Consider the following 15,161-nt stretch of genomic DNA (forward strand, 5'->3'; position numbering starts at 1 on the left):
TCGGTTCTTGGTAGGATGAGTGATTTTTCCTACTGCATCCTGGACATTTTGGTTATGTTAGGAGAATCTTGATCCTATTTAAATCTTCTATTTTAGCTTGTCGTCGCTGTGTTTAGATTTAGCATGTAGGTCCTGGCCTACTTATGTGGACTTTAGTTTTCAGAGGCTTTGCGATGCAATTCTGGTCTGTTTTGCTATCCTGGTGCTGCTTGGGCTCCTGCTCAGTCCCTACTGTGTTGCCTGCAGGAGCTGAAGTAATATCCTGGGTCATCTTCTGCTGGGGGGCCCAGGGGAGGGGGCACCACGAGGGGACAGTGGAGAGCCAGAAGACACTGGGCCTGGCTCTCTCATGCCACTGAGTGCAGGGCGGGGAAATGCTGGATTCCGCCAATGCTTCCCTGGGGGTGGATCAGCTGGCCTGCTGGTGTCCTGATGATTGCACAGCTGCAGTTGGGAGGTGGATCTCAGCCAGCTGATGCCCTAGGTAGGGAGCAGGGGTTCAGGTTCCCCACTAGGTCTCTCTCAGGCTTGTCCTTTCCTGGCCCTATGGGAAAAGAAGGAAAAACCAGGAAACTCACAGCTCTGTCATTCCTCAGTCCTGAGCTTCTCAGCCAGTCCATTTTCTTTTCTTCCTAGCTCTCTGAGCCCTTTTATCATTGCCTGTGCAATTAGCTGTACTTAAAGAGGAGTGGGACTATGTGAGCCGACACCATCTTGTTTCAGAACCTGAAGTCTCCAAGTGTTTTATGTATTAACTTACTTAATCTCCACAAGTTCTTTGAGGTAGGACAATATATCATCTCTTATTTTCCACATATAATAGTTTAAGGAAGAAAAATAAAAATAAAAATTAAGACCCTGGCAAAGACATCCTCAGAATATAAGGTGAAACTTAGGAATGCACACACGAAAGAGTTATGACTGTAATTCTGAATAGATTTATCTCCAGATAAAGCTATTTGGAATGAAGGAACAAGCTTTTAGAAGTTACTTTATTTTGATATACTCTTTAAAATGGCATTAGAATTCACATTTAATCTTTCATAATCTTTCATTATATTGCTTGGGCAATCATATATAAGACTATTTTGCAGCTGTGTTATCTTACAATCGTAAGGAAGAGCACACAGCTTTGAGTTGATTCTTCTTACACAGATATGACTAGTTAGCAACACCTGAAGTAGAATTTCTATTTCTTCAGGCATTGTACTGCTTGAAAAGTTAAACTTTTTCTATACTTACAGATTCTTCTTTACATAATGTTTTTCCTAAATTTACATAGGAAATATATTATAGAATCTCCATGTCATTTTAGTGTAAAAATATCCCTTTTGTTTTATTCCTTTTTATATAAGGACAGTGTATCCCAAGTCATGAAAGAGAAATGAAAGAATCCCGTTATTATGGAAAGGAGGTAAAAGGGTTGGCTCAAGTCAGATTATATTCACCCCAATGATTCTTCACTAAATGTTTGTATGTTGTTTTTTGCATTCACCATCCTCAATTAAAAATAGTCACAGTGCAAATAAGAATATTAATACATTATTTTACAGTTAATGTAGTTCTTTCATATGCATAGTTTTCATTTTATTATCGTGAATTTCCTAGGATTCATGGATTAGTAAGAGGTCTAGTGCTTTGGCCCCTGGTTGCTTGGGTTGAGATCCTAGCTTTCTCTACCCTTTCCTAACTGAGCAACCCTATACAAGTTATTTAACCTTTCCTGACTTCATTTTACTCATCCCCACAGTAATGTGGGCAAGTTACTCAACCATTCTGTCTCTCAACTTCCTCATCTCAGGTAATACAGTTTTCAAGGAGGAGTAAATGAGAATATAAAGTAAAACACTTGGAATAATGCCTGCACACAGTAAATACTTAATAAATGTTACTCATTCTTATCTTCATTCTATATGTGAGGACCATCTGGTTCAACAGATAAGCACGTGGAAGAAATGGATATGCAACATATCTTGTACTAATTTATTTTATATTAAAATGAAATGAATTTAAATTTTCGTTAAATGCTTTTGCAGAATTGCATTTCAGAGCTGAAGAACTAGAGACAGCAGTAGATAATACTGAGGAAGACATTTACTGCTTGTCACAGAGCAGCCACTTTGGAGCTCAGAGCTTTTATCTTTACAACAACCCTTTGAATTTTAACATAACCCTTTAGGAAACTATGACCTCGCACATCGAATAACCACCTTTTTTGGACTAAGGCCAAGTTGGACCTGTCACATATTTTTTATTGTCAGTGAGCTAAAAACGATTTTTGTATATTAAACTTAGCAGTTGATTTGATGATAGGAAATACTTACTTGGACCCCAATTAAATGAAATGTTATCCCTCTAAAAATAATTCCATAATTCCCATTAAGTAGATCTATATTACAAAAACAATTATAACCAATTGTTATATATTTAATTACATCAGTAAAACATTTGTGGAAATTTGTTTTCTCTTTATTATATTGGAATCTGCATAATATCCTTAATTTTGCCCATTGGCTTGCAAAGCCTAAAATACTTACTGTTTCTTTACAGAAAAAGTTTGCTAACTCTTCAACTAAGACACTAATGTGACTCTTTCTCTGAGAAAATGGCTTTTTTGGCCACGAGGCAGCCATATACCTTGAACTACAATTTTCTAATGGTGGTTATGAATAGCCTCTGCTAATCAGAGTATTATTATCTAAAATTATAATATTTAGCGTTGGGATTTGAAAATATTTTATTTTGAGTTTATGTTAGACTAGAGCAAATTCTTTGTAATTTTAGCCTGATATTATGACCCCATAGCAGGAAGGTTAACTTTTTTTAAATGAGCAGGAGCCTGCAGAAGTTGTGAGGGGTTTCTCTCCCTTCGTTCCAAGTAACACAGGAAGATTTTTTTTTTTTCTTTCATGAAAATCCAGGAGGCACATTTTTAGACTTAGTAGAGTCAAAAGATCAGGCAACTAAAAATCATTTACAATAGTATTTCCTTTTCCCTTGATGGTTAAATTCTTGCAAATTTATTTTAACCTCATAAAACCATTAAAATGTTTCTGTATATTTTCCTTTGGGCTCTTCAATGTTAACGTGTTTTTTTAACCTGCATCATTGAGTATTAACTATTCCTTTTATTTTTTTGTTGTTGTTCTTGCCCAAGTATATTATATATTTAATGTTCAAATGCCTCTTTACTCCAACTTTACCTCCCCTAAAACATTTTGGTCTTAATTACATATAGAACAAATCATTACACTCTATACTTAAATGATAGAATTTGAGAAACAGTGTATCGTGATGTTTATAAAATGAGATTTGGGGTGTCAGATCAGAACTCTTATTTCTACTTTGCCACTTATTAAGAACATGATCAACTGAATGAGTTCCTGTGAATCCACGTTTTCTTAAGTATAAATAGGGGATCAAAATAGTCTCTAACTCAGATTGTTGTGAGCTGAAAGGAGCTAAGTGTTTGGAACACAGACATTACTTAAAATAAATATATTATTACTAAGCTCTGGGAAGTGTTTATGGTTCAACTGGTCTAATCCCAACATTATATAAATGAGAAAAACTATGGCCAGAAAAATCTAAGGGACATATCCAAAGCTTCCCAAGCATTCCCACTTAGAAGCATATCCAGGTTTTAGACTTTTCATTTTAATTTTACCAAACCATCAACAAGTTATTTTATCATGGCAATGGAAAACCAACTTCACGCCTTCAAAGGGTATCATGGGATAGAAGTGTCTTTTTTTTTTTTTAAAGATTTATTTATTTATTTTGAGAGAGTGAGAATGAGAGAGAGAGAGAATACATGAGTGGGGGAGGGGCAGAGGGAGAAGCAGGCTCCTCGCTGAGCAGGGAGCCCGATGTGGGACTCGATGTGGGACTCGATCCCTGGACTCCGGGATCATTACCTGAGCCGAAGGCAGTCGTTTAACCAACTGAGCCACCCAGGCACCCCGGGATAGAAGTGTCTTGAAACTAACTGTATCCATCTCTACTCTTTCACTCATGCAATGCTGTAGGCCGGGGCAGGCCATGGTCTTTCTTCTACTCTTAAAGTATAGCCCCAGGGTTTCCCAGAGCTCAGGACAAGAAGTTACCTGATCATTGTAATAGTTAATGGAAATACCTAATCTAGTCTTACAATAGCAATACAATGTTTTAGAAATATTTACCTAGTAATAGCAGTAGTAAGGATGAACAAAGTGATTCTGCTTTTTATTTAATGAACACTTCAGTCTATGCCAGGCACAGTGCTGTGTCAGTTTGACAAATACTATCTTAATCTTCACCATAATCACGAACAGTGGATATCATTATTTCCATAATATGTAATATTAAACTGGAAAAAAAATAAATATGGCAAATTTTTTTAACTGGCTGAATCATAATACTTAGGGCAGCTTGCTGAGATTGAAGCTCTTTCCCCTTCTTCAGGCCGTTTCTTTGGAAAATGAGCCTAAGCCTTTGTTGCCTCCGTGGGGCTGTACATAAAAATATTTTGGTGCCCCCTAGAGGTTATCAGGAATGTGCGGTTGTCAAATGCCCAGCAAAGAGAAGGGGAAGCCGGCTCAGCAGGCACCGTCCATCACTCAGTGCTGCTTAATTCTCTATACTTAAGTGGCTCAGATGTAACCACAAAGTAGCTCTAGAAATCAGTGGTTCTCAAATTTCAGTGAGCATCAAAACCACTTGGAGGGCTTGTTAGAACCAGATTGCTGGCTTTCACCCCCAGAGTTTCTGATTCTGTGGGTCTGAGGTGGGATCTGAACATTTACATTTCCAGCTACAGTCTCTGGCCTTTCTGATGCTTCTGGTCCAGGAACCATACTCTGAGAACACTGCCCTAGAGAATCATCTCAAAGTTTAAGCCAACTCCAGAAGCTCTTCAGGTATTAATATCCTTGGGGTGCTGCTGCTGTGGGCCCTAGCTCTCCCCTCCTCTTTTTAGATGACCATAAATAGACCGTGTGGAGAGATGTGAACATCTTCTGTATAATGCTGAGAGTACCTGATGAATTATAGATTCCTTGATCCCTGAGAGTTTCAGAGGGTCTCTAGACATTGTGTGTAGGAGAACCAATTGAAGTTTGAGGTCAGGGAACTCAGGTTCTGATTTCAGCTCTGCCACTTAATCAGACCTAACTGAAGACCAGTGTCCTCACCTGAATACAAGTAAAATAGCAACCATATACAGCTACACTGTGGTTTTAACTCCAACAAATAGCTTGGCACTTGGGATGCATGGAAAAATATTTAGTTAAATCTCAATCTCTTTGACTCTGGGGTTCCATATCTGTATTTCAAATGCAAAGATATTGTAAGAAAAATCAGGAAATTAACATGGGCACGTTTTGCAACAATGGAAAATAGTAGCATGAAAGCCGTTAAAGACAGGTAATTTTTCTGTTAACTTCGTGAATTTGATCAATGCTATTACTGTTATCATCTTTGTTTTCACTCATATTTACCTCCTTTTCACTAATTCTTTATCTTATTCCCTTCCTCCATAAGTCCCAATTTCATAAAGTTTTTTTCTCCAAAGAAAATGCAAATTGAGAGAATGTTTGCTTTTTATTTTTTTTAACTGTATGAGGTTTTAATTGTCTAAATTGTTTTCAAATTATCATAGCAACTGGATTTTTTTTTTTTTTCTCCCCCTCAAGATAATAGGAGACTTGAATGTTGACTCCAGTGGTTTCCACTTCTGTTTCATTCAGGTCAGGATTTATGGAGACCTCATGTGGTGACAAGAGGCACCACAGAAGGCTTTCTTCAGGATGGGTATAACGCGGTCAAAGAGAAATTCAAATCTCATTTGGGAACAACATAATCCAGGAAAATGAAGACCTAGAAGTTACTGGTACTGAAGATGCAAGGCCTCCAAAAAACACACTACAATAATACTGAAGGATACTATAATAATAGCTTTAGAAATGAGAAACCTGGCTAGTCATGTATAAATTTCCCTTTATTAACTGAAAAGTTGATAACACAGAGAAATTAATGTGCCATGTTGCTCAGGAATTAGTTGCAGTCTTCCTTTTCTTCTTCATGAAATCCTTGGACATAACTTCTAATATAAATGTTCATCAAATTTAAAAATGTGTTCCAAAAGGCATGTGGCTACAAATGTTATTTTCAGTTCTTTTCTTGACTTTACACAGAATGGAAAGTGAAGCAGACAAATAATCAAACTTGAACCCACATTTATGACTTTCGTTGGTGCAACAATATAAATAGCATTATTTGCAAATATTGGAATGCAAGATATGTTTTTGCAATTAAAATACAGAATAATGATTCTAGGTGGTAGATAAAGTTGAACATAAATACATCTTGTTGCTGACAAGGTATCAGAGTTATAAAATTAAATTAATTAGTGTGGTAGTAAACATATTTCAACCACATAATTTACGGGTACAGATTAAAGAAAATTCACTGGGTTTGGTGTAGGGTGGTGGAAGAATCCTTGGTCATTCAAGGCACTTATTCTTTAGCTCATTATCTTTACAAGAAAATGTGAGTATGCCTTCCACTTTTTCCTTCTTAAAGAAGTTACGTAACAGACCTTTTAGCTAAAATCTAGAAGGACAAATGAGTTAATAAATGTTAAATGTTTCGAAGTCTTTAAAAGAACAGAGCAACATAAATCTATGGCGTTAAAATGAGTAATCCAAAGAGTTCCAGTTTTGTTATCTAATAGGTCCCCTGTCTTTGGAAATGTCCTCAGAATAGCTTAGGATTTCCAGACCCGGCAAAATGAATAGGTAGAGATAGTCTCATTAAAAGACATTTTGGAAAATATAAGTAGGAAAAAAAGTTAATAGGGATATTCGTGAAATTTCAGGTTGAGTACATTCTTATGATAAGAAAAAAGGGGCCAATTTTCAGGGCGCCGACTATGTGGTAGGCATATTGTTAGATGTTGGAAATACAAAAGTGAATTGGACAGATCCTCTTGCTTTCAAGGGGATGACAGATAATGACACAAATAATGATCACACTATGAGATTGGCATTAAGCTGGGGGCTCGCACTACTTCCTGTGAAAGCTTAGTAGGATGGAATGGGACAAGGAAGAATGAGATGAGGGGCTTTAAAATCAAGCAAAGGAGCTGACACCTCTAGTAATCATTACTCAGTAGTCACATTGGTTTTTGCTGGGAGAGTAGTGGGGAGCAGGCGAGTTGTAGCAGTTGCCAGACACCCATCACACTAAAAAGACAAGAGGAAACGAGGAAATTCTCCTTCAAAACATAGTGGGGGGAAAAAATCCAGATCTTCCCCTAAATAAAGGAAACCTTCTGGTTACAATGTGCGTTGCTAGGGATTTAGTTTTCCCTCCTAAGAGAGTGAAATCAGACAGACACATTCCAGCCCTTAGGGTTTTGCGAGCATATTGTATATCCAAGACATCCACTGAGCCTGGTGTTAAGTGTGGGACTATAAAGAAAGGGTTAAACGGAAGGGGGTGGCTCAGAGATGGGAAGGCTGGCGAGAAGGCTGGAAAACTTGCAAAAACTCTGAACTTTTAAGCTCCCAAAAATACACATGTGTGTGTCTGTGAGCGCAGGCAGATCTATTTCGGTAGAATTTTTTTTTTTTTTTTTTTTTAAATCACAATCTCTCGGGCTCTCTCTTGCTGCGCTGCAAACACACTGAGCAGCCCCTCAGGATCGAGGCAAAAGCTGCAGCAAAGGCACTGGCAGCGCTATTTATTTATGAGTCGCGTTCAAAGCCGCCCCCTCCCCGTTCCTCCGCGGCGAACAACCCCCCCAGAGGCTGGGGCACCTCCCGGGCCCTGCAGCTGGGGGCGGGAGCCCGGGAACCTCCTTCCTCGGGCAAACTTTGTCGGGGCGTGGGAGCGAGGGAGCGAGGGAGCGAAGGCGCGAGCCCGGGCGCGCGGGAACGCGCCGCCCGCCGCCGCCGCCGCCGCCGCCGCCCCCGCCTGGCGCTGGCGGCCGGGGCCTCACCTCTCCCCGGCGAGGTGCGGGCGCCCCGCGCGCAGCCAGTGGGCGGGGCCGGGCGGCGCGGGGCGGGGCCGAGGGGTGGGGGCTCCGCCGGGTATATAAGGCCGGCGCCGGCTTAACTTCTGACTTGGGCTTATTTATTTGGGGAGCGTGCGCACGCGGAGGCCGGCAGCAGCGGTGGCGGCGGCGGTAGCTGCCGCAGACGGTGGTTAAAAAAGCGGCGGCGGCGGCAGCGGCGAGCGATGGGAGCGCTGTGGCTCCCGGGCGCAGGCGGGAGCTGCCAAGCGTTCCGAGCACGGCGGGAGTGCTGAAGAGAAAGGGGAGCGTCCGGGGGCCCGACGCCGGCTCCGGAGGCGCGGGTCGGGTTTTTGTTTGGCTGCGCCCAGGGCCAGGCGGCCCGAGCGAACAACTCCAGTTACAACAACAACCCACCTTCCCGCAGCCGAGCGAGACCAGGGCTGCTGCGTCCGTCCTATTGTTTAGACACTTGCCAGGAGCTCGGGAGCCAGCAGAGCCACCGAGTCCCCGCTGCCTGTCGCCGCTTTCCCCCTCCGCCACTTCCCTCCCTAGAGAAGGAGGCGCGGAAAGCAGCCAGGAGAGGGGAAAGGGCTGGAAGGAGACCGGCTGTCCTGGACTGCGGCCGCCGAGTCAGGTGCAGCACCGGGAGCCGGGCGGCGTCGCGACGTCGGCGGGAAGACTGCCACCGTGGCCGTGGGGGACAGGATTCAAAGCCTGGGAAAAGTTCCTGCACTTTGAGAAGGAGGGCTCACTTGCGGGCGGCTGTCCGGGGGGCGGCCGAGGGGCTGCGTCCGCCTAGGAGCCTGCTCTGGTTTCGTCCACCTTTGCCATCAGGTGTCTGCTGCGGAGCTGCGGCGTATCCGGGAGACGCGAGGGGCTGACACGCGCGCACACAGGACTGCCATTCAGCCGCCTCCTGGGCTCTCCTCGGAGTAGCGGATCCCACCGGCCCACTGCCACCTCGTCATCCCCCTCCCGGGCAGGACCCAAGACCCGGACACCTCCACTTTGGCCTTTGCACTCCTTCTGGCCTGCCTGCCAGCCAGCCCCGACTCAATCCTCTGAGGAGCTCTGGTCCTCAACTTGGCCTCTTGGATTTCCTCTGTCGGGGTGGTGACTAGTGGATATTGCTGCTGGCTGCGGCGGCCCCATTGCCCTTTGTCTTTTCTGCGTGACCTCGGGAAAGGCCCTGGTGCGGAGCGTCGCCAAGGACGCTGGGCAAGAGGCGGGATTGCCGAGACGTCCTTCGGTGAAGTGCATGTGTGTTTGCAAACCGCCCTCGGCTGTCGGGAGACGGCGAGGATCTGTCGGGGTTGCGGAAGAGCCGCAGGCTGTCGGGAGGCCGCGCGAGTGAGCGGCGCCAGAGCCCCGCAGCACCGCCCCGCGCCCCCCGGACTGCGCCCCCGCCCCGTGCGCCCCCGCGCGCCATGCCCAGTCGTCCGGCGCGCTCCGCTCCCCGCCCGCTGGGCTCTTGCGCCTTCTAGCTTCGGAGAGCCCACTTTGATCGAGGCCACCATTTCTACTGAGCACCTCTCTTGTCTCCTAGCCTCCCTACTGGAATCGGATTTGCAGAGGGGGTCAGTGGAATCGGAGCACTCCCTTTTCCGCGCAACCGGCCCCTGCATCCGCAGCTCTTTTACCGCCAAGTTGATCTTTCTGAGACAGACGACGCGTGATCTCACCGCAGCTTTGGGGTCTCCTTGTAGCCTTGGCCTGGCCGATTGATCTTCAGGACCTAAAGTTGCCGGAGGAGCGCCTGCCCTGCTGGAGGAGGGTGGAGGGGAGGTGGGAGGCGCGTACCTGTGTCAGCTCTACTGCCCTGAATATTATTACTGTTACTTCCATATTATTTTGTGTACATTTACCCGGACACGCTGGGTTCCTAGCCCCGCGCCAGATACTGGGCCTCAGACACAGCGCGATTCGCGCGGAGCAACGAGCTAAAGAGGAACCCCCCGCGCCGGCGAGCGAGGAGGCGGCGGGGGAAGATGCGTGGCGTCGGCTGGCAGACGCTGTCCCTGTCGCTGGGGTTAGTGCTGGTGATCCTGAACGAGGTGGCGCCGCAGGCGTGCCCGGCGCAGTGCTCCTGCTCGGGCAGCACAGTGGACTGTCACGGGCTGGCGCTGCGCAGCGTGCCCAGGAATATCCCCCGCAACACTGAGAGACTGTGAGTATGGGATCTTCCACCGCCCCCCCCCCCCCAACACACTGGGTCGCGCGCATCCCCTTCGTCGAGACTGGAGGGATCAAACGGCACAGGGACATGTGCCTGGGTAGCTCTCTTGCACGCGCATCCTGGGCTAGAACTCCCTGGGAGGGCGAAGGACAGGAGGGCGCTGCACAGGGAGGGGCCGCTGCCCAAGGAGGGGCGGGCCCGCTGGCAGCTGTGCTTGGTCCCTTCTTCCCACACTTGCATCCCAGGGCAGGATACTTCTCTGGGGCTTGGAGAGCCGGGGACGTGGGGGACAAGTACTCGCTAGTGCCCCGGGCAAGGGAGACGCGACTTTGTTCCCCAGACTGTGTAAACGGAGTCACCTTGCGGTTGCCAACACTGGCGGGTCGATTTCAGGGCCAAATCCCAGCTTTTGTCGGCGCGGGGTGGCGCGGGGGGAGATTGGCGGAGGGGACTCAGAAGGGAGAAACCTCTGCTCCCCGGCTTAGTGTCACCCTCCTGGGGACGGAGGGGGTGAAGAGAAGGGATCATGGGGCGCCTGGGTCCGCCCGGGGGAGCTTCTGCAGGCCTCAGAGGGAAGGATGCCCCAGGACCTAGGCAGCTCGCTCGGTCGCCGCACGCCGCCCCCGCGACTCTTCCCCCCGTCCCCCACGTCCCCAGGGAGGAGGCGGCGGCGGCCCGCCCCAGGAGACGTGTCGGAACCGGTGACTGAAGAGGAGGACCTTTTCCCCCCGTGTAGGCTAAGTTAGGGCTGCCTCTCTAACTCGAACCAGCCGAGCGGGGTCCGACTGCTAAGGCGACCCTGCGGCCCTCCGCTGCCCACCCCCCGGCCCTTCCTGCTGAGCCCTAGGGCTCCCGTGCACCTTTCTGGCAGTTTCTGCGCCCATTCACGTGGCCTCAGTTCTCCTTCCTTCCCTTCTTCGCGCTCTGCTGCCCGCAGACATCCCCGCCTCCCTGTCTCTGCGAATCTCTAATGAAGAAGTAATCGCAGACCCCGTGTTGACGGCCCACGCGCTCCTTGTGGGGCGCTTCCCGAGTTCAGGGAAGTGGAGCATGGAGGCCATTCCCTTTGTGAACGCCGAGGCCGCCGCCCCGCGTTGCCCGAGCGCCCTGGGCGCGCTCCACTCGCCCTTGCGCGTGGGCCGGGCGTGCGCCGGGCGAGGGCGGCGGGGGCAAGCGCACCCCGACTCTGCTACCGCGACCTCGGCGCCCCCCGGGAGTTAGGGTTGCGCGCCGCGGAGGGGACCCGCTGGGACCCGCACGTCTCCACCGGCGCGGCCCGCAGCGCCTCGAGTCGCTCTTCTTATCTAACCCAATTCGTTCTCCCTCAGTTTAAAGGCCAGAGTTGAGCCCTTTCTTCCTTTGCAAATGTCTCCCACACCCCCAGCCTCTCTGGCCTGCCCCCCACTTCAACTCCCTCTAGCGCTGGGCTAGTTGGGGCCCTACCAAGGGTGTCTTGTCAAAATGTGATCTACCACATTTGTCTGGAGCTGTGGGTAGGGATTCATGTTATGTCAAATAGCCCATAAAAGACTCCAACAATTGTAGGAACAACTTGGTGGTACTTTGCTAGGCATGGAGAGTGGGTTGGGGAGAAAGCAATGCAGAATTCTGTGTTAGCACTTGTCCTTTCGTGCTGTTTAAAAACAGTTAAAAGTTTAGGCACTAACATGTCTTACTCAACAAAAAGGGAATGCACTCAGAACAAAATAGTAATTGAGTTTCGGGTCTTTGAAAAAAAAATATCCCTATGAGGGATCAATACAGTTTTCAGAAAATAGTATACTCAGTGCTAGCTTATAGAATTCTATCATTGACAAAATAAGCACTTTGCATACAAATTTCCAAGATGGTGTTTTCTACTCAGAGGTAAAAGAAAACTTACTTCCGTGAAGGCGAACATTCAAACCGCAACACAGCCTGGTTTTACTTGAAATGATTGGAACCAGGGCAAGTTTAGATCTTGACCTAAGATGCCAGAAAAGGGGGTGGTGACTTGAAGGAAACGTGGTGCTGAAATCCGAACAAAAATGTCAGGGCCTGAATCTATTTCCATTATTGCCCCCGCTAGTAGTTTTGACTTTACCATCACAGCGGGGTTCCCTGAGCTGCAAATGAAGAGTTTAGTTTTCATACAAACATAGAATTGTTGGAAGGTAAATGCCTGTAAATGCAAGTCTTTGAAGTGCAGTTCTTTTGATGGCAATGTAAGGGTTTTTTTTGCCTTAGGAAGTTTAGCCACCCTGCCACCTAAGGATAGGGTTCTGAATTTTTAAAAATTTCTTCCTGGGTAGTATTAGAAAATTGTTCTTCTTAACTTCCTGAGGGGAACTTCTTCGGGGTGTGCCTAACAATAATAGTTAACTTAGCAGAATACTTGTGAAATTAATAAACACATTCTCATAAAAACAAAAATTGAAAGCACTCCCCTACAGACACAAAAGAGGACTTCTGATAACATAATCACTTCGTGTTCTTGTCAGATGCCAGTAAGCAAGGACTCTGTAAACTTGCTAAGAATCATTAATATATATATATACATATGTATATTTCAAAGCTTACTACTTCCTTCTCTCTTTTTCTCTTTTACTTTGCAAACTACTTCAGTAACTGGAACTGATCTTTGACTTTAAAGTTCTTATTAAATTTTTATTTTTCTTTGTTTAACTAGATCTTGATAGAAATAAGATGGAAATTTCATTTTCTTGTTTTTTCTTAGGGATTTGAATGGAAATAACATCACACGGATTACCAAGACAGATTTTGCTGGTCTTCGACACCTAAGAGTCCTGTAAGTATGTTCTTCTGTATTTTGAAGAATTTTCTTTTGTTCTTAAGGTTGAATATTTTGTACTGTTACTGGTCTCAGATTGAAAAACTGTCCCAATGACAGAAACATAAAATTTTAAAAGGTTTTGGTTTCCTTTCTCTTTTTTTGGTTTATCATTGTGTTACAGCTTTTGATGAAAATGTAGGCTTTTATTTTAAGGTTGGATGCTTGCCATTGAAACAATATTATAGAAATGACCTCAAATGTTTGCTATACCATACCCTAAGTGCCTTATGCATATAAACGTGTAGAATAATTGCTTTCACAATATGAATAAGTAATGTGAGACATTTGATACACTTTAAGGATTTGAGATTAAGAAAGAATTTAAGTGGGTCTGCATTTAACTTTTCTAGCAAACAACGCTTAGATGTAATTTCTAACATTAAAATCAAGCAATCCAACTTTCCTGCAGTTTTTGATGGCAAATGTTTCTCCTTAAAAATACACTGGTCATATTTTGAATTGTTTATTGTATTTTACATTTCTGTAGTTTTTATAATATTGTTGCACTATGATTACTTCTTTAATTAGTGGGTAAAATTTGTTGTGAGGGAACCATCACTGGAGATTCAATGTAATGTAAAACTGTTTTTACCCACAGATTTGTAAATATTTACATTGCAATGAACATATACTTTTGATCACTGTGTGTTGGGTGTTGATCTTTTAAAGGACACATTTTGACCATTATGAAATCTTCCAATTTCTGATGTATATCCATAAGTGAATTAAAGTATGTGTATGGTGACATGCTGTATATTGATTCTTTCAGTTAAGAACTCAGTCCAAAATCAGTTTACCAAAAATAGCTATCAAAACTGCAGTGTCATGGGTTGCTCCTCAGGATAACTGTAGTGGGAGGTTCAGAGTTTTGACTGGTAAATTTTGTGAGAAACTACATTAGTATTTTCTATCGAAGTTTTGTGCTGTGGATGCTGTTTGCCCTCTGTGATTTCTCTCAAATATATCATCATTAAATTTGCTATTAATTCTCAAACCAGAGCATTGCTTAATTTTATAAAGGGAAAGAGGTTACAAGTTTTCAGTTGCTGAACTGAAACTCGCTCAGATGGGGAGTGGTAACATTAAGACCCTATTATACTTTGCATTTCAGTCAGCTTATGGAGAATAAGATTAGCACCATTGAAAGAGGAGCATTCCAGGATCTTAAAGAACTGGAGAGACTGTAAGTATTTTTAATTCCAAAGTTATGACGACATAACTGTATTTTTAAAAAATACTTGAATTTCAAGGGCCATGTCTTCAATTTCATGTCTTAGTCTTTGAACGTTTTACAGAAACAAGAGGTCGAACAAGTGGCTTTCAGGCTAACTTACAATTAGAAATTGTGGAATTTTGCACAAATGGTACTAAATTTTAATAAAGATAAAAAACAAACAAACAGACTTCCTTTCCTGAGACATTGATTTCCTTGTGAATAGCCATTGCTTTATTTGGTACTTAGAGAGGTACATGTTTTCCTTATGGTCTATCTAGTTTTTTATTTGCTTTTATAGGAAGAAAGGTAGTGATTTTATTTGCATTTATAGTATATTCTGGAAAAGAAAAGTTTACTAGTATTTATTTTAATTTTCATGCTGTTGCTTTGTGTGTCATTAAGTGACATTTGAGGACATATTTTAAATTCTTAGTGATACAAATTTGCTTTTTGATATTTATCACTTGTGGTGAATGTTGTTAGTAACAGCTATTCACAACTTTCATTATTTTATAGTAGCTTTCTAAATATTTCTCCTGGAAAAAGAATTTAAAGATTAGTAGAAATGGAAGCAAGAATTATATTATCAAAACATGGTCATTTTAACGTCGAATTTTTTTTTTCTTCCCAAGAAGATCATATGGACTTCAGATTTTAAAATATATTTTGTTTTTTCAGACACAAAATCTCACGGATTGGAATATACTACTTGAGGGCCATTTTTAATTTATATCTACAGTATACATCTACAAAGGACAAAATCTTTTGTCTGCAATAATTAAAATAAATTACACACTTTGTAATTTGAAGTATGAATTACATGTCTCATATGTCTTGATAACTCAAGTTTAATAAGTTTGCATTTCAAGGGCAAATAACAGCTCTATTAAAAGTAGCAACAATTTCCATGCCTGCTTTAATAGGCACTTTAGGTAAAAAT

At 44.1% G+C, this 15,161-nt stretch overlaps 1 protein-coding gene across 6 annotated transcripts in view; it reads left to right on the forward strand.

Moving 5' to 3' along the window:
• The first annotated feature begins 8,098 nt into the window (after nt 1–8,098).
• Nucleotides 8,099–15,161, forward strand: part of SLIT2 (slit guidance ligand 2) — a 365,106-nt gene continuing 358,043 nt past the window's right edge. For 5 of the 6 annotated variants that reach the window (XR_010409316.1, XR_010409317.1, XM_045881403.3 and 2 more), the window contains exons 1-3: nt 8,099–10,163; nt 12,889–12,960; nt 14,117–14,188. Coding sequence is in view for 4 of the 6 variants with exons in the window: in XM_045881403.3 (XP_045737359.1) it covers nt 9,985–10,163; nt 12,889–12,960; nt 14,117–14,188 (323 nt within the window). In the remaining 2 variants the exon portion in view is untranslated. The remainder of the gene's footprint in view (nt 10,164–12,888; nt 12,961–14,116; nt 14,189–15,161) is intronic. The other variant, XM_045881405.3, reaches the window with a different exon arrangement.

Source organism: Mirounga angustirostris, unplaced genomic scaffold (genome assembly GCF_029215605.1).
Source record: "Mirounga angustirostris isolate CCGP_5_RB_7025 unplaced genomic scaffold, mMirAng1.0.hap1 SCAF_2, whole genome shotgun sequence".
Lineage (NCBI taxonomy): Eukaryota > Metazoa > Chordata > Mammalia > Carnivora > Phocidae > Mirounga > Mirounga angustirostris.